We start from the raw sequence: 23,796 nt of genomic DNA, 5'->3' as shown, positions 1-23,796 counted from the left end.
GAAAAGTAGAAAAACACCCCTAAAACCAACCTTTTCACTTCAATTCATGCTAGCAAGATTAGTTGTTCATTCGATGCGAAATAGGTTCAAATTAACAAGATTATTTGGAAAAAGTTTTCCATCACAACTTTTTCAAAGTGTGAGAAATCGCCAAAAAAACCCAAAAACTTTTTTACATGCTAGAAGGATATTTTACATGCTAGAAGGATGCGCAGGATGCATTCGGCGCCAAATAGTCTGAAATTATGAAGAGCATTAAAAAACTTTATTTTTTCTTTTCCACACTCTCGAAACTGTCGTCATTTTTATCCTTATAAATGCTATCAAGATAAGGTTTTCTTTATTTGGCTGCGATTTTCCACAAATTGAAGAGAAATTCAAAAAAGCACGGAAAAGGGGAAGATCCCATAAAAGGAGAGTTTATAATTACTACTTTGCACGCTAGAAAGGTGCGGTTTTTCTGTTCAATGGTCAACCTTTGCAAATTAAGATTAACACTGAATCATTGTAAATTAAGATGTTTTTAGAAGTTTTGGATAACTTTTAAAGCTCCATTACCCCAAAACTGTTGATTTAAAAGTTTGTGATCAATTGAACCTTTAATAAGCTTATCTTATAAAATTGATTCCCTACCTACAAGTACGTCATCTCAAATAAGCTGAAATTGTAATTTTTTTTTAAATCTAAACGCTACATTAGTAGAAGAGTCACAGGGATTTCAGCGCAGTTGGATGGTACACTTTTCAAAAAAGGGCAAACCTAGGTGAATGTTGGAAACCTCGGAAGTTGGAGGGGATAGATGACGTCATTGACCAATAGTAAATCAAGATGGCGTCGGGAGGTGTGGTGTTGGGGAATAATGGCTGCCTAAGCATTGATGACGTCATTGGCTTTGACCAATAGTAGCGCTGTAAAAATCAAGATGGCGTTGGGAGGTGTGGTGGGGTGAGGAATGGCTAAACGGGGGGGTTGGCTTTAACCAATAGTGGCGGAGAGTGAACAGGGGGCGGGACGTAAGGGCAAACCTAGGTGAATGTTGGAAACCTCGGCATTGGCCAATAGTAAATTAAGATGGCGTCGGGAGGTGTGGTGGAGGAGAATAATGGCTGCCTAAGCATTGATGACGTCATTGGCTTTAACCAATAGTGGCGGAGAGTGAACGGGGGCGGGACGTTGACATTAGTCAGCAATTTTCAAGAATATGTTAATTTGACCTTGAAAAATATTGTAATTTGACACTTTATACATGATAAAATTCAAGACACGTGACCGGATGTTAATATTTTTTTTTTTTATTGAATTAGCAATGTAATATGACACTTGAAATTTACATAATAAAAATACATGTTCAAACTTGTTTGAATGGACTTTGATCTTAAAATAATTTTACACGTGTCAGCAATTTTCAAGAATATGTTAATTTGACCTTGAAAAATATGATATCATCATCTTATAACAAGTTCAAACTTGTTTGAAATAATTTTACACGTGACCGGATGTTAATATTTTTTTTTTATGATTAAGCAATGTAATATGACACTTGAAATTTACATAATAAAAATACATGTTCAAACTTGTTTGAATGGACTTTGATCTTAAAATAATTTTACACGTGTCAGCAATTTTCAAGAATATGTTAATTTGACCTTGAAAAATATGATATCATCATCTTATAACAAGTTCAAACTTGTTTGAAATAATTTTACACGTGACCGGATGTTAATATTTTTTTTTTATGATTAAGCAATGTAATATGACACTTGAAATTTACATAATAAAAATACATGTTCAAACTTGTTTGAATGGACTTTGATCTTATAATAATTTTACACGTGTCAGCTATTCTCAAGAATATGTTGAAATAGATATCATCTAACCTTGAAAAATATTGTAATTTGACACTTTAAGTATACATCATAAAATTCAAGATACGTGACCGGATGTTAATATTTTTTTTATTGAATCAGCAATATAATATGACACTTGAAATTTACATAATAAAAATACATGTTCAAACTTGTTTGAATGGACTTTGATCTTAAAATAATTTTACACGTGTCAGCTATTCTCAAGAATATGTTGAAATAGATTTGACCTTGAAAAATATGATATCATCATCTTGTTTCTAAAATTGTAATTTTTTTTAAATAAAATTTTTTTTTATCTTATCTGTAGTACAAGTTGATTTATTATTCCTTATAAAGAGCATATTATATAGGTTGATTGATGATACTTGTTAGGTTATTAAGCGCTGTTTATCAACTGTATAGGTCATTTAACTTGTGAGCTTTCATGTGATAATAATAATAATAATAATAATAATAATAATAATAATAATAATAATAATAATAATAATAATAATAATAAAAATAACGTAAAAAATATATGCGGAAAAAACTAACTGAAGCAAAGGTGAATTTCAAAAGAGATACTTCAACAGCTACGTACATCACTTTTTATAGCATTATCCCCACCACTAAAAAAGTTGTAATTTGATATTTTTATAATCGTAATTCAAACTAATTATTTTTTCTTGGAATTCAGACAAGTTTAAACAAGTTCAAACAAGTTTAAACATGTATTTTTATTATGTAAATTTCAAGTGTCATATTATATTGCTGATTCAATAAAAAAATATTAACATCCGGTCACGTATCTTGAATTTTATCATGTATACTTAAAGTGTCAAATTACAATATTTTTCAAGGTTAGATGATATCTATTTCAACATATTCTTGAAAATTGCAGACTCATAATATTCTTTTCTTGGAATTCAGATTTGCAAATTATTATCTAACACGTTCAAGTGTCATATTACATTGCTTAATCATAAAAAAATATTAACATTCGGTCACGTGTTTTGACACATGTAAAATTATTTCAAACAAGTTTGAACTTGTAACAAGATGATGATATCATATTTTTCAAGGTCAAATCTATTTCAACATATTCTTGAAAATTGCTGACACGTGTAAAATTATTTTAAGATCAAAGTCCATTCAAACAAGTTTGAACATGTATTTTTATTATGTAAATTTCAAGTGTCATATTACATTGCTTAATCATAAAAAAGAAATTTCCGAATAAAAAATCATTTTATAAAATCTATGTATTTTTATTTTTAAATATTTATAATACAACACTGTTTTTTTAAATAAGAAACTTACAACAAACAAGTTTGAACTTGTAACAGGATGATGATATCATATTTTTCAAGGTCAAATCTATTTCAACATATTCTTGAGAATAGCTGACACGTGTAAAATTATTTTAAGATCAAAGTCCATTCAAACAAGTTTGAACATGTATTTTTATTATGTAAATTTCAAGTGTCATATTACATTGCTTAATCATAAAAAAATATTAATATCCGGTCACGTGTTTTGACACATGTAAAATTATTTCAAACAAGTTTGAACTTGTTACAAGATGATGATATCATATTTTTCAAGGTCAAATTAACATATTCTTGAAAATTGCAGACTCATAATATTCTTTTCTTGGAATTCAGATTTGCAAATTATTATCTAACACGTTCAAGTATCATATTACATTGCTTGGAATATGAATCAGCTATGAATAGTAAGAGTGTCCTAGAGGTTGATGAAAATATTTCTTATTATAATATTGATCCCAATGTATTAATTGATACATTAAGAAGTCTATATTCTACTGATGTTGGAAAAGAAATACTGTCTATAATTCATCACTTGCGAAAAAAAAATATAATTAAATAACAAGTTGATATTAACTTTTAACATAAAATTAGTAATTTCTTATTAAAAATCATTTAGTAATACGTTCTATGAATAATTTTTCTATTAAAAATAAAACAGTCTATCAAGATAAAACATTTTTATTATTTTAAAAAATACATCCATCATATTTCCCAATCCTAGGTATAAGTGTAGAAGATGTTTGTGAATCAATATGAATTCTAATTCAAAATAATGAATTTACCTTAAATGATGACTTAAAAATATCAAGTTCATAATTTGATTAGATTCTGGAATAAGTGCAAACATACAAATACTCAAATCAAACCGATACTGCACCAAATTACTCCGATATTACTCCAAATTACTCCGATATTACTCCAAATTACCCCCAAATTACTCCGATATTACTCCAAATTACTCCGATATTACTCCAAATTACCCCAAATTACTCCGATATTACCCCAAATTACTCCGATATTACTCCAAATTACTCCGATATTACTCCAATATTACTCCAAATTACTCCGATAATACAGCAGGGTAAATTTTTTTATCTAATCTGTAGTAAAAGTTGATTTATTATTATTCCATATAAAGAGCATATTATATGGGTTGAATGATGATGCTTGTTAGATTATTAAGCACTGTCTATCAACTATATGGGTCACTTAATTTGCAAGCATTCATGTGATAACACGCTTCAGACAGCGAAACAGCTAGCTAAGTTGAACCTGTTTAGATACAGACCTGTTTAGATACAGACCTGTTAAGATACAGACCTGTTTAGATACAGACCTGTTAAGATACAGACCTGTTTAGATACAGACCTGTTTAGATACAGACCTGTTTAGATACAGACCAGTATTAAACCGAGCTGTTTCTTATTAGACCTGTTTAGATTTTATATTTATTTTTAAAATTACATCATAACCTATTGAGAACTCAGTATGAACGGTGTTTTTGCGAACATACTTGTAACAATAAAAAAAATGCCATAGTGGACCCCTTTTGTGAACATATTTGTGTTTTATAAAAAAAATAAAAAATATCACATTGTAAAAATATTATTTTTATTGTAAGTTTCTTATTTAAAAAAACAGTGTTGTATTATAAATATTTAAAAATAAAAATACATAGATTTTATAAAATGATTTTTTATTCGGAAATTTCTGATGTATAACAATAAAATATATATATCTTGCAGTAACAAAATTCAATATAGGAATGATTTTAAAATAATGCTTGACTTTCCTCTTCGATGTCAACACAATCTTCGTTAACATCATCTTCGAATAGGCGCAGCGTTAATTGGTGACTTCTTCCAATTTTCTCCTCCACCATCAAATACCCCGGTTTTGTGTTAAATAATTTAATCATGTTGTCCGTCAACACTGCAAACCTAGATGGTAGAAAAACCCCCTCGTTTTCTGTACCATCTAGGCTTATATCCAGTAAAACTTTTATTGATGGTCCATGTATCGTTAGAATCCGCTCCATTTTTAGTATTTTTAATTTTTTTTTTAGTGGCAAGTAGTCCATTTTTATGCATGGTCGCACTAAACAACTATCTAATAATTTTAATTCTGCTCTATTCATTTTGATTAATATTATGAATATTTAATGAAAACTGATATTACCGTAATGTCGAGCGCCTTTTTTATATGATTACCACCACTCCAAAAATCCCCCCCACCAGCAGAAATTATTATCTAATCTCATAACACGTGTAAAATTATTTTAAGATCTAATGCGATTCAAACAAGTTTAAACATGTTCAAACAAGTTTGAACATGTATTTTTATTCAAACAAGTTTGAACTTGTAGCAGGATGATGATATCATATTTTTCAAGGTCAAATCTATTTCAACATATTCTTGAGAATAGCTGACACGTGTAAAATTATTTTAAGATCAAAGTCCATTCAAACAAGTTTGAACATGTATTTTTATTATGTAAATTTCAAGTGTCATATTATATTGCTGATTCAATAAAAAAAATATTAACATCCGGTCACGTATCTTGAATTTTATGATGTATACTTAAAGTGTCAAATTACAATATTTTTCAAGGTTAGATGATATCTATTTCAACATATTCTTGAGAATAGCTGACACGTGTAAAATTATTATAAGATCAAAGTCCATTCAAACAAGTTTGAACATGTATTTTTATTATGTAAATTTCAAGTGTCATATTACATTGCTTAATCATAAAAAAAAAATATTAACATCCGGTCACGTGTAAAATTATTTCAAACAAGTTTGAACTTGTTATAAGATGATGATATCATATTTTTCAAGGTCAAATTAACATATTCTTGAAAATTGCTGACACGTGTAAAATTATTTTAAGATCAAAGTCCATTCAAACAAGTTTGAACATGTATTTTTATTATGTAAATTTCAAGTGTCATATTACATTGCTTAATCATAAAAAAAAAATATTAACATCCGGTCACGTGTAAAATTATTTCAAACAAGTTTGAACTTGTTATAAGATGATGATATCATATTTTTCAAGGTCAAATTAACATATTCTTGAAAATTGCTGACACGTGTAAAATTATTTTAAGATCAAAGTCCATTCAAACAAGTTTGAACATGTATTTTTATTATGTAAATTTCAAGTGTCATATTACATTGCTAATTCAATAAAAAAAAAAAATATTAACATCCGGTCACGTGTCTTGAATTTTATCATGTATAAAGTGTCAAATTACAATATTTTTCAAGGTCAAATTAACATATTCTTGAAAATTGCTGACTAATGTCAACGTCCCGCCCCCGTTCACTCTCCGCCACTATTGGTTAAAGCCAATGACGTCATCAATGCTTAGGCAGCCATTATTCTCCTCCACCACACCTCCCGACGCCATCTTAATTTACTATTGGCCAATGCCGAGGTTTCCAACATTCACCTAGGTTTGCCCTTACATCCCGCCCCCTGTTCACTCTCCGCCACTATTGGTTAAAGCCAACCCCCCCGTTTAGCCATTCCTCACCCCACCACACCTCCCAACGCCATCTTGATTTTTACAGCGCTACTATTGGTCAAAGCCAATGACGTCATCAATGCTTAGGCAGCCATTATTCCCCAACACCACACCTCCCGACGCCATCTTGATTTACTATTGGTCAATGACGTCATCTATCCCCTCCAACTTCCGAGGTTTCCAACATTCACCTAGGTTTGCCCTTTTTTGAAAAGTGTACCATCCAACTGCGCTGAAATCCCTGTGACTCTTCTACTATTATCTAATCTCATAACACGTGTAAAATTATTTTAAGATCTAATGCGATTCAAACAAGTTTAAACATGTTCAAACAAGTTTGAACATGTATTTTTATTCAAACAAGTTTGAACTTGTAGCAGGATGATGATATCATATTTTTCAAGGTCAAATCTATTTCAACATATTCTTGAGAATAGCTGACACGTGTAAAATTATTTTAAGATCAAAGTCCATTCAAACAAGTTTGAACATGTATTTTTATTATGTAAATTTCAAGTGTCATATTATATTGCTGATTCAATAAAAAAAATATTAACATCCGGTCACGTATCTTGAATTTTATGATGTATACTTAAAGTGTCAAATTACAATATTTTTCAAGGTTAGATGATATCTATTTCAACATATTCTTGAGAATAGCTGACACGTGTAAAATTATTATAAGATCAAAGTCCATTCAAACAAGTTTGAACATGTATTTTTATTATGTAAATTTCAAGTGTCATATTACATTGCTTAATCATAAAAAAAAAATATTAACATCCGGTCACGTGTAAAATTATTTCAAACAAGTTTGAACTTGTTATAAGATGATGATATCATATTTTTCAAGGTCAAATTAACATATTCTTGAAAATTGCTGACACGTGTAAAATTATTTTAAGATCAAAGTCCATTCAAACAAGTTTGAACATGTATTTTTATTATGTAAATTTCAAGTGTCATATTACATTGCTTAATCATAAAAAAAAAATATTAACATCCGGTCACGTGTAAAATTATTTCAAACAAGTTTGAACTTGTTATAAGATGATGATATCATATTTTTCAAGGTCAAATTAACATATTCTTGAAAATTGCTGACACGTGTAAAATTATTTTAAGATCAAAGTCCATTCAAACAAGTTTGAACATGTATTTTTATTATGTAAATTTCAAGTGTCATATTACATTGCTAATTCAATAAAAAAAAAAAATATTAACATCCGGTCACGTGTCTTGAATTTTATCATGTATAAAGTGTCAAATTACAATATTTTTCAAGGTCAAATTAACATATTCTTGAAAATTGCTGACTAATGTCAACGTCCCGCCCCCGTTCACTCTCCGCCACTATTGGTTAAAGCCAATGACGTCATCAATGCTTAGGCAGCCATTATTCTCCTCCACCACACCTCCCGACGCCATCTTAATTTACTATTGGCCAATGCCGAGGTTTCCAACATTCACCTAGGTTTGCCCTTACGTCCCGCCCCCTGTTCACTCTCCGCCACTATTGGTTAAAGCCAACCCCCCCGTTTAGCCATTCCTCACCCCACCACACCTCCCAACGCCATCTTGATTTTTACAGCGCTACTATTGGTCAAAGCCAATGACGTCATCAATGCTTAGGCAGCCATTATTCCCCAACACCACACCTCCCGACGCCATCTTGATTTACTATTGGTCAATGACGTCATCTATCCCCTCCAACTTCCGAGGTTTCCAACATTCACCTAGGTTTGCCCTTTTTTGAAAAGTGTACCATCCAACTGCGCTGAAATCCCTGTGACTCTTCTACTTACATTATATTACGATTCAATTCTAGGAAATAAATATGGTACGCCAGGTAAATCCTACAGTAAAATCGCAAAGTGCGATGTAAAGCTACTTTTTTAGTATGTTATTTGGATCCCTTAGGAGAGTGTGAAACCACATTTTGCAAGAAAAAAAAGTTGTGCTTCCTGCGTAATAAGTGAATAACCGAAAAATTTTCGAACTCTTGTCAGTTTTTGCAGTGAAATTCAAAAACTGTGAGCTTTTTGACATTCGTTGACATTTTGAAAGTATACCATATTTGAAACAATTTAAGCCGATATACAGTTCCGTATGTCTAAAAGTTTTTGTGATATGATGCTTGGAAAATTTCAGAAATGCTAAACTTTTGAGTTTTGCTTATGCTAAACCGTTATAGATGGAACAAGAATTTAAAGGTAAAAATGCTCTCTATACCAAAATAAACAACTTTTTTTTAAAAGTATTTTTTCGTAAATATCGTTGTTTTCTTGTGCAGGGGCAAATTAGGGCAAATTTTGGTGTCTATTTACTCCAAAAATATAAAAGATAGAGACATGAAAAATTTATAGGTAGATTCAACATTCCAGCCTTTAGGAAAAATTTAAGAAAAAAAATCAAAAAAGTTTTCTAGAAAAAAATTCGAAAACTTTCAAAATTTTCGACAACTAGTACAAATAGCGGTCGGAAGGCGATATAAAGCTGCTTTTTTGGTATGTTATTTGGTCACTTTATGGAAGTGTGAAACTACGTTTGCAAGTACTAAAATGTTGTGCTACCTGCAAAATACGTGAAAAACTGTGGGACTTTTTTCAGTTTTTGCAGATAAATACAAAAACTATCACCTCCTACTAACATGAAATTGTAGGCATTAAGTGAAAAAAAGTATACAAATTTATTGAGTCTGTTCACATTTATAGGCACTCATTTACACAAAATAGTTTTTAGGTCACAAAAAATTAAAATTGACTCTTTTTTGAGGGTGCTGGTTGACCATGTTTTTGAGACAACACTAGTAGACATAAGCCCATAGTTTTTGTATTAAGTACGCAGGTGGCACAACTTTTTTTGGCTTGCATACAACTACACTCCTCTAAGGAGTCCAAATAACATACCACAAAAGCATCTTTATTTCACCTTCCAACCGCCATTTATACTAGTGTCGAAAATTTTCGAACAATTTTCGAGAAAACTTTTTTTGATTTTTTTCATAAGACTCGCATTTTTAAGCTTCCTACAAACTTCCATCTCTCAATCTTTTATATTTTAAGAGGAAAAAGACACCAAAGTTTTGCCCTAATTTGCCCCTGCACGAGAAAACAATAATGTTTACGAAAACTTTTTCAAAAACAAGTTGTTTATTTTGGTATAAAGAACATTTTTTACTTTTAAACCTTTTTAGCATTCCTGAATGAAGAGTATCATATCTTAAAAGCTATTAGACATACGGAACTGTAGATCTTAAATTGTTTCAAATATAGTATTGTTTGAGCTATTTCAAAGAATGTCATTGAACGCTCACTAAATTCTATTAAGTTAAATGATTTACAGTTGGTAACACAGACAATTCAAAATTTGTTTACTCTTTACAACGGTAAAAAAGGATGGGCTACTAGTTGGTCATTGATTCCTGTTATTCTTTCATTGCATAACAGCACAGAATGTAACTCTTTCTCTTACTTTTTTCGTTCTTCTCTGGTTTGAGACACATGGTCTCGATACCTTTCGAAGTGTAAATTCAAAATGAATCTGAAAGTTTAATTTTCTGATCGAATGTAATTTCAATTTATTTAATAGTTATTTTTTCGCCTTGAAACGCGCGATTTCAACGACATGTTTAGAATTTAAGTGTTAAGAATTTAACGGAATTACACTTTTAGGCGATCCAAAATGCAAAAATCACGGTCAAAATTAATTGATAAAAACTGACTCACCTGTTTTAACCCGGTGTTGCTGTAATGTCGTCTTTGCTAGTACGGTTGTTTATGAGCTCATTTTTAACCTCTAACAATTTCGACGTGTGGAGGTTTCACGTGGGTTTACCAAGCGACGCGACGATAACAGATGAACCAGTTTACAAATTAACTCACACTCAATAATTTACAATTAAATTGACATTTATTTATTTCTTAAAACTTTCGTTCACAACTAAATCGAACACGGTTTAACTTTTACTAAAAAACGGTTATAAACTAACTAGGCCGGTATCCGATCGAAGCGGATGCTAAACTATAACTACTTAAAAATGAATGGGCGCGCGTCTACCCGTGTTTACAGTTGTTTACTATTTTTTTTACTAAATTTCGCGCATTGGTGCCAACATTAAGTTTTTCAAAGAGTGTTCAAAGGTTTGAGTTTGTAATCAACGTAATCAATTGATTTTCATAATAATTTCAAGCTTCTTAAATGTTAATTAAATGTGTCAAGAGTGTTTGTTTCTGGTGATTTCTATATTTTCAAATTTTAATAACCTCGCGGTGTGATTCGCGAACAATCAATCACTTTGTTCGAGTGATTCACTTGGTGTCAGTTTTTTCATGGGTTTTAAAGTAGAGGTAAAGGTGTACAAATTAATTATTGTGTTAAAGAATATTTTGGCGACTTAAATTTCAACGCGGTACAATGTACCCAGAAGACAGATCCTTAAATTTCTATTGTCCCTTATTTTCCCTACTAGGCCTTCATTTTTCAACTTCAGTTCACCATCAAATAAGTACTCATATTTTTCATTTCATACAGTTCACTAGCTAATTTTCTAACTATTCTAATTTTTCTCGAGCTTAGAGCTCCTACAAGTATACTTTCAAAAAGATATCGGCAACTCATGTTAAAAACCTCACAGTTTTTGAATGCAACTGCAAAAGCTGAAAAAAGTCCGCAAATTTTTCAGTTTTTCGCATATTTTGCAGGAAGCACAACTTTTTTTTGCTTGCAAAATGAGGTTTCACACTTCCCTAAGGGGTCTCAATTATATCAAAAATGTAGCTTTACATCACGTTTTGTGATTTTAGCTGTTTTTATTGTAAGATTTTACTGGCGTAATGGCTACTTTTGTAGTCATTTATTTATTTAAATAATCGGGCATCCCCTCTAAAACTTTCAGAATTGATTAACACTTAGTCAAATTTCATATAAAAAATCAAGCTTTTTATTTAAAATTGCCTTGGTGCTCGTACATTCTTAATGGTAGACAAATATTGTAGTAAAAGCCCTTATAGAAGACAACACTGAAAGAAAATCAAGCTTTTTATTTAAAATTGCCTTGTTGCTCGTACATTCTTAATGGTAGACAAATATTGTAGTAAAAATCCTTATAGACAAGACTAGCATTTTTTTCTCATTCATCTCAAAATATAAAGTAGAAAGAAGACCAGGTTTGTTACTCAACCAGGTCGCTTTTATTCCACTTGGCTTAAAAACAGCAATATTCCAAAGGATATTAAGTAATGAATCAAGGAAAAATAAACTAACGGATTTTCCGATGAATTATGTTGATGATATATTTGTATACTCTAAAACTTTTGAAGATCAAATTCGACATTAAATAATATTATTGGAAGCCATAAAGAAGAAGGTTTTAGATTGAACTTTACAAATTTTACATTTTTAGAGGAAACAGTGAAGTATTCTGGACATATAATACAGGACAACAAGGCCAGGTTGCCTATTTTTCAAAGAAGCTTAATGAAGCAAGACAGAAAAAAAAGCTATATATTTAGAATTTTTAGCGATTAGAGAACCCATAAAATATTAGCAATACTGGTTAATAGGAAAAACATTTACATTTTACTGAGGTCACAAACCGCTAGACAATATAAATATCAAATCAATATCTGACGACGAACTGGGAGAATGAAAATACTATTTATGACTTCGAAATTAAATATAACTCAGGAAAGACTAATATAGAAGCGGATGATTTAAGTAGAAATACTGTATCAGAAGCAGATGAAACGAGACTAATAACAAAGATATTTATAACGATAATAAATTAATAAAAGAAGAATTCAAAACATTTAAAAAAAGAAGAAGAAATAATTTTATCTGAAAACTTTAGTATCCAAATAATACGACTAAAACTAAAACTTTAGTATCCGATGATTATGAATGATTAGCACATATTATACAGCAAACAACGTTGCAACAAACATTTTGCAAAAACTGAAATAAGCATAAAAATAAGTCAAAAGTCAGAATAAATATGGTCTTCTTAGTCAAGCCACGAAACCTTTTGAAATAGGTTTTTGGTGGTTGCGGGTCAACAAATACCTAAATATATTAATTGATCATTTCACGAGATTCGCATTTATACAAACTTCTAAAAACCAAATTCACCTGATTTTATAAAACTTGCCTCAAGTGTAACATATAATTATGACATTGGAATGGTGCTCACAAATTAATATCCAGATATAAACTCAATAGAGTTTAAATCCTTCTTAGGATACAAATAAATATCACTGATGACGAAAGACCAAACGAGATTTTTAGTAAATAATATCATTTGTAAAAAAAAAAATGAAAAAATGAAAAAATATCCATTTGTAAAAAAAAAAAAAAATAAAAAAATATCTATTTGTAAAAAAAAAAAAACGCAAAAATTAAAAATATCCTGGATTACAGTAGCACATGTTTGTGTAAAAACATACAACAAAACTGAGTATCCAATTACAAAATTTGCACCAGAATATTTGTTATGTGATACAAATTTTGTTACTTTACCGGAGGTACTAAAACAAAAAAAATAAAATCATTTGATAAAAATAGGAAAAATTTTCAATGCTAAGTGGGAGACATAGTTTATGTGGAAAACGGAAATAAACTAAAGGAAAAAGTGAGATGAATAAAAAATTGAACTACATATAAAATTTTAGCAAAAATCTCAGAAATAAAATGTATAAATGCTATATATAAAATTTTAGCAAAAATCTCTTTCTTCAATATACAATATTCATATAGACCACATAAAATGATAAAAATGATCTAGTCTACTCCACATCACTAAGCCAATACCAAATAATCGATTACACTGACTTCTTTATAGAAAGTAGCTCTGAATATTTGGCTATTTTATAAAAAAATTATTGTTCAAAACTAGCTACACCGGTTTGGAAATTACCTTCAGAAGCATTAAACCCTTTAAACTAACATAAACATTTTAACATTTATACCTTTATTCAAATTTTACATTATAATTTTATTGTAATCGAATCAAGAAATTCTTAAACCCCCTCCAATTTCGAAGTATTAAGCTTCAAAATACGCTAATTATAGAAAATTGTATGCAGCTTGGAGCTGTTGGTTAATAGTGGCTAATTTAAAGCAATCATATCTGATATTATTAAAGGGGTGAAAGTATTAAAATGCGATTCTCAAGAAAACATTAATTAACCCTCTTTTCACCTCTTTAATATTATCATATGGAGTTAGCTTTAAATTCGGCACAATAAACAAATAACTTGAACTTCTCTACCAAACGACATGGAATCACAACAACGCGTGGCTGCACTGGAAAGAAAATTTCAATAATGCCCAACCCTAGTATCTCCAACCCTATCCAAAAGATGCCAATCTCATATTGAAATAAAGTAAAATTTCTTTCAAATAATTTCTTCATGATTGGGATGCGTACTGCTAAATAATTGTATTTGCAGATTCAGCCCTCAACAAAGGTGATGTGCATGGCACAGCCACCCGAAAATCGGGCGAATGCAAGCCGGTGTATGAACTCGCTCATGATCGATATAGTGCATTCCTACAAAGGAGATGTTTACAAAAGATATGCCGCGTTTTACCAATATTTTGTACAGTGTATTTGCCCACTTGGGCAAAGCCGTGTTGCGAGCACTAGTATTTTAATAAATTTGTAAGATGTTAGTTTGTTCGCTCAAAAAAATTACAAGAGTAAATGTGTTATTGTTTGCACATCACAGTGTCGTCACATTTAGACTCTAAACTACTGAAAAATTTTAATGAAATTTTTTTAACTTCAAATTAAATTAAACGCTAGTATACATTTTACATTAAATGATTTTATTTGGGTGCTCACTTAAATAACAAATTCAATTTGGTTTTTTTTTTTTTTTGCGAAAGCGTTAATATTGTCATTGATATCCTGGCGTTTAGGAGAGCTAGCCCTAGCTAAGCTACCTGGAGGAGTTGTCAGTATTTCTAAAAACATTTGTATATAAGGGTTAAAATCTTGGTCGCATGCTTCGATGAGATGGGCTATTCAGTTTTCCATTTGACCATCCTGAGTCAATTTTCATTTATAATAGTTGATTAATGAATCGCCACTTTATTTGAACCACTTTTTCACTTTCTGGATCGATATTCAAGGCCTTGATACCGACATTCAGGAAGTAAAACTCTCAACTGAAATTGGTTGAGTTCCTCCGTAGATAACCTTTGCCTCAAATCATTGAAAACGGTATCTAATAGTGGTATATAAATTGATTTCTGAAAGTAGTCTTCTGCCATTTCGGTAAATTTTTTTTCGATTTTTGAAAACTACATGCTTTGAAACGAATTTTAAATAACATAAATATTTCTCAAAAATTATCAGATAGAGGTTTATTTAGTTGATGGGCATGCCCAGCATGCTCATATGGGTGGATTCGCCACTGATAGAATGTGATTGAATTTAAAATATGAATTCTTCGATACAAAATCACAGAAGTAAAATAAAATAAATCATTATTTCTATGAAAGAGATTGACTTTAGTTTAAAATCATGCATTTGATTGATGCAAAATAAAATTGTACTTAATTGGAATATATAATCGTGTAAATAAAGCGTAAAATTTCTGTGCGATTGCTTTAAATAAAGTATTCAGATATTGCAAGCGTATTCGTATGATATCATGCCTATGCAATATGTGGTTTTACAAAATCATAGAGAATGTTGCTAATAGTTTTCAGAGAATTTGAAATAAAATTATTGATCATTTGTTGAAAATAAAATCGAATTTACGATAATGTAACGTATTATATTGATATAAATTTGAATGAAGTTAAATAGAAAGCAACTAATGATGATAATAATAATAATAATGGGACTCAATCTCCGTTTTTCAGATATCTATCTGTAACAGAGACCACCTACACCATTATTTTTAATCTTTACTATTATAAAACTACATCTATATATAAAATTAACTTTATGATGTGGGTGGAGTCGGTTGCTTCGTTCTTATCCAAGATACGACAGTGTGATAAATTTACTGTCCCATTAATTACAACTATAATTGATCACACTGCCGCTGCCTGGATTCGAACTAGCAATCTCTGAGTCAGTAGTCTAACAAGCGAAGTCCATTGTGACTTACACAGGACGGCTACCGGGCTGGTATATAATAGAATACATAACATAAGTCGCGTTCATTATTCAAATAGAAGTTTTAAGATACATACAATTGGTTTAATCGCTACAATATTGTACTGTTGGTTAACCATATCGTTAGCTATTTATATTATATGAAGTAAGTACTGATTAAAATTTTAGCAAGCACTATGAATTATATTTTGCCAGTATTTGTTATGAATTTACATAGGTGTAAAAATAATCAAACATTCTTCAAAATAAACAAACTAGTTTTATTTTTTTGGCATTGACTTAAATGGACGCCCCATTTTACAAAAATATATAGCAAAACCATGTGTTTGTATTTATTGATCCTATTATTATTTTTTGAAGTTTCAGAGCTCAACGACTTTTACTATTTACCGCAAAGAATCCATTCCAAAAACATCCACTTTTTCGTTACCCGATTTTTGATTCGGCATCAAAAATTAAAAATTTCACTCGCTGCTAAATTATCATGCTCGAAAAAATTTAGACGAGATTAGGTCCCGAAAAAATTTCGCTAGAATTATTCATTTTAATTATAATCACCCACTACTCGCACCAATAACCCAACGTTTTCAACAACACTCAAATTTCAAAATGCATACATTGCAGAGGGGAACATAATCTCGCAAATTATCCATCGTTTTTAAAAATGGAATTGTCCAATAAATATCGATATTTACTCAATCGGTGTTTAAATTGTTTGAGTTCTCATTTAAGAAGCCAATGCGCTTCAAAAAATGTATGTCGTAATTGTGATTCAAATCAATATCCGGTGTATGATACCGGTCATGTCGGCAGCTAAAGCCTCTGTTTCGGGCTTGAATACGTCTCCCTCCAATTCGGCTCCTCAACCCCCTCGCAGAACCGGTAATGACATTCCGGCGCTATCTTGTACTTCATATGCCCAAAGCCTTCAAGGGGTCTTACTGGGCACAGCTCAAATTTTAATTCATACGCCCAGTGGTAACTATTTTTCCGTTCGCACACTTGTGGACCCTGGCTCGAAAGTGTCAATCATTTCACTATCATGTTGTCGTGCTCTGAGTTTACCTATTAAACCCCCTTCAAATCAAATTTCTGGTATTAGCGCCACGGAAACCTCCTGTCACGGTACGGTTTCGTGCGTTTTGAAGTCCAAATATTCCGACATAAAAGTTTCTACTACAGCATATGTCATGTCATCAGTCGCTTCACTTCACTCAAATTGACTAATAGCCAATTTTACAGATCATCTTCCGTGGATTTTCTAATAGGGGCTGATTTTTCCCCTCAATATTATCCTGTACGGATTCACAACCCAATTCAGGGATTTCTTTTCGCTATTAATAGTATTTTTGGGTGGTTAATTATCGAGTAGGGAAACTCCCACTACTCAATCTATTTCACTTCTGAGTGCTGTTCAAATCAGTAATCAGCTTCAACATTTTTGGGAAACTGAAGAAGTTTCTGTTTCTATCCCATCTAATCCATTAGATACTCTAGCTGAATGCTACTTTAAAGAGACACACTCGCGTGATTTAACGGGTCGATACATTGTCGCTTTGATCTTTCGCCCGGGCAGCCTCCCTGCCCTTTTCAACAAAGAGCGTTCACTCGCCTCCTTTATCAATTTGGAAAAAAGATTGACCAAATGTCCTGAGAAATATAAGGCGTACTCTCAGTTGATGAACGAATACATTTCACTCCAACATATGTCAGAGGCTACTAGATCATCAAGCTACATTATTCGGCATCATTATGTCACCAAGGACACTAGTACTTCCACCAAATTACATGTGATTTTTAACGCATCGGACCCTGATGACAATAAAATTTCATTAAATTCACTATTATTGCCCGGTCCCAAATTACAGAGCGGCATTTCTGACATCTCTCTATTCCCTTCGTTTCAATGCGGTAGCCTTGTGTTCTGCCATATGCCAAATGTATCGACATATTCTAGTACGTCCAGAAGATCGGTCATATCAGCACATTTTTTACCGACCATCTACTCATTCCGACGTCGTCGAATCTGAACTTAATACCGTAACGTACGGTCTGGTTCCTTCAGATTTTCTTGCACAACGGTGCTTAAAATAATTAGTTATTGACGAAGGCGATCCCTTTCCTATGGCGTCTCAAGCCCTTTTACACAACACTTATGTTGATGACATCATAACTGGCGTTTCATCTTTTGAACAAGCCAAAGCTTTATTGATTCAGCTGCAAACTCTCATGAGTATGGGAGGTTTCGATTGTGAAAATGGACTAGCAGCGATCCGTCTGTGTTAGCCAATTTTCCGATAGACCACATCGAAACTCCGTTCATGTTCGAAACAGAGACTATCTTCAAAAAACTTGGGCTAATTTGGGACCCAAACACAGATAGTTTTCTGTTTCAATTTAAATCGATTGAAAAAGTTTTGACCAAACGTACCCTATTTTCTCATGTGGCTTGTATGATCCTTTAGGCTTTTTAGCAACCATCACTTTCAGTTTAAAATGCATCCTGCAAAAATTATGGTTGGATCATTAAGGTTGGGATGACCCTGTACCTCCTCATATTTGTCAGACTTGGGACGTCCATCAACAAAACATGCATCTTCTAGGTAAAGTGTGCATTCCCCGTTTCAGCTCCCGTTCCGAAAGAAGGTCTCTATGGTTAGCCCGTTAGACACGAGTCAGCTTGGATCCGTAGCTGTGCTTTACCTTTGCTGTGACACTGGAAATTCAATAATATCACACCAATTTGCTGCTAAAACTAAGGTGGCTCCGTTAAAAAGCTTGACTATACCCCGCTTAGAACTCTGTAGAGCACTTCTGCTTAGTAAACTCGTCTCGTCCGTCCGTCAAGTTCTGCCGAATCTTTTTAAAATTCCCCCAATTATATTGGTTGAATACTATTCCACATACTACTTTACTTAAAGGCTATGTAGCCAATCGTGTTACAGTCATTTAACAAATTACTCAACAAATGTGTTGGTCATATTTTCTCACTTCTGTCGCCCAGTGGCCGCCTCATTTTATATCGGCTGTACCCGATATTCATGACCAACCCGTCAAACCTATGGCTATAATAGGAAACTTCAATCATCTAATAAAATTTTCAAATTTATTTCGCGATTTTCATTTTGGACGCTTACAACGACGTCATCATTCAATCCGTCTCTGGATTCTTAACTATCGTTTAGAGTGGGACTATTCCCTACTCTCTTCAGGTGCCAATCACCTATTTCTGTGGCCCCAAAGTGGCCCTCGTTTCCCAAATTATATGCGTATCAATTGTGCAATCTCTATTATGGGTATCATGACCTTGAAGTCTTCTTTAAGGTTTTCGAAGCTAACTATGTCTGTTAGCACGCTCTTAATTGCTTAGGAGCGCCTCTTATTTCTGATGTGTTTTCTCAAGGACATCAGTTTCCTTGTTAACGCGCTCACAATTGTCTTGTGCCTTTTTCAGGTTTGCGTTGTTGCAAATTTCTCGTGTTAACAAGGGCTGGCCCCTTGTTACCTAACCATCTCGCAGGTCTCTATTAGAGATTTGCCTTCATCGCTAAATTAATTTTAGCCTCTCACGATTTATTCTTCCGATGGCCTTGCGTGGACATTCTAAAGCTTACAAATCAGTAAGCTATAACTCGGGCAATCACCATTGCAAAGACCATTGCCCCTACGTGAAGCTGTCTCATGAATCTTACATCATAACTTTCGTTCCCCCCTTTTTTTCCAGTAAACTTAAATTCTTACGAATTTAGGGGGACGATTTATGTTTAGGCCGTTCAACCATGAACATTAATTAAATGATTGATAGTTGGTAGCACCTACAATTTAAATGTGTTTACAATTTACAACTGTAAAAATACGTGCTACAGGCAGACAGACAGGCGGACTTCCGGAAATGGGCTAATGAAGTGATTTTATAAACACCTGTACCAAAAATTTTGTTCGTTGCATCAATATTTTAATGCGTCACAAATTTGGGACTAAACTTAGTATTCCTTGATATATATCACATAATATTACTTGATATATATCACATATATATCACATGGTATAAAAATAGGAAAAACTTCAAACATAATTTGGTGGTAATCGCTGTGTGTAAACAGATGATATTCAAGCGTAATAAGACTATTTTTATATTTATACTTATGTACTACACCCAGTGATGGATTTTGCCTAGGCCCGTGAGGCCCAGGCCTAGGGCCGCAATTTGAAGGGCGGCAAAATTTATGAAATGCCAAAATTTTAGAGTCACAAAAATGTAAAGACAATCAATTATAAAAATTGGTTAAAAATATTATAATCCAATTCATTAATCTACTTCTCAATCTGTGTGGGTAAGATGTTAATTTTTTAATCGATCAATGATATTCTTTATCGAGTAATGTTCTTTACTTTCTGTTCCTTTAGTGAGATTAATCTCACGTGTATGAAGCATTTTGAAATTATTTAATTCAAATGACTTCTCAATTTGTTTTTAGTGTGAAATAAAAATACCGAAGAAGATTTGTATGTCCCTGATTAAAAAAAAAGTATGGAGACAAAGAAAGAATTGAAAAGTATTGGTTTTCTAGTCAATCTAATACTTCTTTCTTTGTCTCAATATTTTTTTTATTCAGGGGTATTGAATATCGTTATAATTTTCATTAAAGTGGCAGAACATTTTTTGATTATAAAATTATTTTTTATGAAAAATAAATCCCGTCTTTTTCCATTTTCAATGTTTTGACTTATCAAAATAACTTGCAAAAAATTGAAAGTTTTATCTAAAATAAAAAAAAATTATTTCTATATTCCTCATATTTGCAAAATCGCAAAAAAAGAAATTTTCAAATTGATTAATATTAAAAGAAATATGAATTATTTATCTGTCTAAAGTTTATATATATATTTATCTGTCTTGTTTATCAGTAACATTTAAAAAATTATATTTTTATAAATTAAGTTACTTTAAAATAAAAAACTGGATCAAAATGAATGAAATTCATTCTATCAAAAAGGGCGGCGTATCGAACGGAGCCTAGGGCGGCAGCAAGCCTAAATCCGTCACTGACTACACCGAGTTAAAAATAACTAACTAATAACAATGAACGTAAGTTATAATAGTTTAGGGATCGTGAAATAAGGAATGATAATGTCCATTTAAATGTAAGAACCTACCTTGTTGACACATCGCACCAAATATAAATGTTAAAATATCTGTATATCGATTCTCATTATGTTGTAATGATTTAATTCTATTTTGTATCCATAATTGGAAACAAATCATTACAGTTATAAACAAACATAAAACTAAACTACTGATCCACACATTAAAATCAAACGGCAATACAAATATATTACTGATACTGGACAAAGATGGTTTACGAAATATCAATGGAGACCTAAAAAAATTTTAATTGAGTTTTAGAAAAATAGCTGAGCCAAAAGAATTGCATGGAGTGCAGGCTGGAGTACCCTAAAATTGATTTTAAACTTTAAAGTAATTAGGAAGTGAACTCTGGCTTTAATTGATAAGACATAGGTGAAAAGTTTTGATTAGAAAGTTTATCTTTATACAAAACACACAAAATTTTGTTCTAAATATTTTCCGAAAACTGAATAGATTAAGCGGAAAATGCTAAATTTCATCAATAATTTTGTTCGCATTTGATTTTGGTTTGGTTTTTCATGAGTAATAGTTTTCTAATTTAGTAGAGTATTCCTCTTGCCAGTTATGAGCAATATTATAATTTTTTTAACTGTCTTTCAAAGTATGCACTTCATAAAATTCTTTTTCAATAAAAATCATTTTTACTAACAGCAACTATATTATTTATAAAAGCTTGTACTTACCTTACTTGGATTGTTTCACCAGTATAATCGCATGCTGGTATACGATCGGTTCGCATTAAAAGACCACTCATACCAAAATCAATCTCTTTCCTTTGTAATCGACCAACAAGCCCATTAAAATCACCAGTTCCATTCACATCCCACCCAAAACTATTTACTAGTGAACAATTATAGCTAAAATGAATGATAAATAATGAAGATTGTTATTTTCATTGGAATTTTCATTTCTTCTCTACTAATTGGAAAATCGTCTTCCTAGGTAAATTTCAAGTCAATAGTATGACTTTCGCTAGTTAAAGACACTTTGCTGTTTATTCTAAGAACGTCATAGCTCATATTTAGAATGCAAACATTCTATATGAATGTATTTCAAACACACTTTGAAAATTTATAATAAATAGTAGAGGGTGCGCCATTTGACAGGCAGCACAGAATTTCGTCTAAATAGAATGACCAACAAAACTGACGAAATTTAAGATGCCTGAAAATCTGTAAAAATGATTCTTAACCGTTACATAAAACAGTCGCCCGTATATTTGGATTACATTGATTTAACCGAATATTAAGATTAGGTTGATTCATAGCGAAAGTAATAAAGACAAAATAAAAAAAAACTATTACATTTTTATTGGACCGAACTTAAATAATTTGATAATTTACATATTGGCTATCATAAAAGGCACTCGGTACATTCGATTTCAAAACTGAACAGCTGAATGTTCATATTATCTAAAGCAGACATTTTTATAAGAACTTTTTTTCGAAAAACTTAAAATAATAATAGTTTTCTATATGGCGTCAACTTAAAGAAACACACTGTATATAACAAAATTTCAATTTCAAACATCATTTTCGAACACTTTCTTTAATGAAAAACTATAATTTTGGGAGATACTGTGAGCGATTATTTCATCATTTTTTAAGCTACGAATACAGTACTCAATAGACAAACAATCAAATTATTTATGTTTCATACAAACCCTGTACCGATAATGACCTTGAATGTTTTTAAACGATATTTGGACAAGTTTAGATTGCACAAAAAAGTTTTCATTAAAAAATACTTACTTCACAAAGATACTATCACGTTCCAAATGATGCTCCTTAGACTTCTATGCTATAAAAATTATTTCAAGAGCGGCAGTTGTTTAAAATAAAAAGTTAGTTTCGCTTTGATAGTTAATATCTCAATAAAGCTCATACTCTTACGCTTATTCTAGGAGATACAGTTGTTTAAAGTAAAAAGTGCTACTTTCGCTTTGATAGTTAATAACTCGGTCAAAACCGCTTGTACTACAACTACAACGCTGGATAGAGAATCGAATCAGCTTGCCAATAGTAATATCGGTTTTCTACAAAATTATGTTAATGGCCTTTAGTTTTTAAGCATGTACTTTCAACATTTTGTAAATTAATCAGAAATTATTAGAATCTATTACCGGTTTGTGCCGAGAATTGGAGGGATACGAGACTCTAATTTGTGCTATAAACTATATAAACCATATGATATAAATCGACTCTAATTTAACATTAAACATTTGACGACTGAGTTTCAGGGCTCATAAAACCTAATTTTCTTCATTTTTATTGGAATTTAGTAACTTCAAAGCGTTCTTTTATTGAATAGGATTTGATAGCGATAAATGGTTAATCTACAAAAAAGAAAGAAATGATTCCATCTTGACTGTTTATGCACTATTTTCAATGTTTTAATCCCTTTTTCTTTAAAATTTTCTATTTAATCCTGTCCGTAATTAAATACTCAGGTTTATTAAATAGAAAATTAGAATTAAATTTGTACATTAAATCATTACATAAATCAATACATCACAATAGATCACATCCATTCTCCATTGCAGCTTGCATATAACTAAATACTAACTCTTTATCATTATCTCTATATTTATAGTCTATGCACACTAGTCTATACACATTACACACTACACTACTAATGTTTTGAATTAGATGAACAGCGTTTTACGATTTATATAAAAAATTAGAGTATATATATACTCTAATTTAAGTCTATATATATTGGGTTGGTAATTAACATTCCAGTGAATACAGGAGCAGCTGTGTTATTAGTGTCGGAACAAGTTTATAGGAAAGTGAATATGAAAATA

General features: G+C 31.4%; 1 protein-coding gene across 1 annotated transcript in view; it reads right to left on the bottom strand.

Annotated features, from left to right (window-relative positions):
• Nucleotides 1-22,415, bottom strand: part of LOC123302825 (glutamate receptor U1-like) — a 32,147-nt gene extending 9,732 nt beyond the window's left edge. Inside the window, exons 1-3 of the mRNA XM_044885916.1 lie at nucleotides 22,384-22,415; nucleotides 21,674-21,847; nucleotides 20,999-21,222 (exon numbers count right to left, since the gene is read on the bottom strand). Of these exons, the coding sequence (XP_044741851.1) occupies nucleotides 20,999-21,222; nucleotides 21,674-21,847; nucleotides 22,384-22,415 (430 nt within the window). The remainder of the gene's footprint in view (nucleotides 1-20,998; nucleotides 21,223-21,673; nucleotides 21,848-22,383) is intronic.
• Between the last annotated feature and the right edge of the window lie 1,381 nt (nucleotides 22,416-23,796).

Source organism: Chrysoperla carnea, chromosome X, assembly GCF_905475395.1.
Source record: "Chrysoperla carnea chromosome X, inChrCarn1.1, whole genome shotgun sequence".
NCBI classification, from domain to species: Eukaryota; Metazoa; Arthropoda; class Insecta; order Neuroptera; family Chrysopidae; genus Chrysoperla; species Chrysoperla carnea.
The sequence above is the reverse complement of the archived record's forward strand: the minus strand, read 5'-3'. Positions and strand labels throughout refer to the sequence as shown.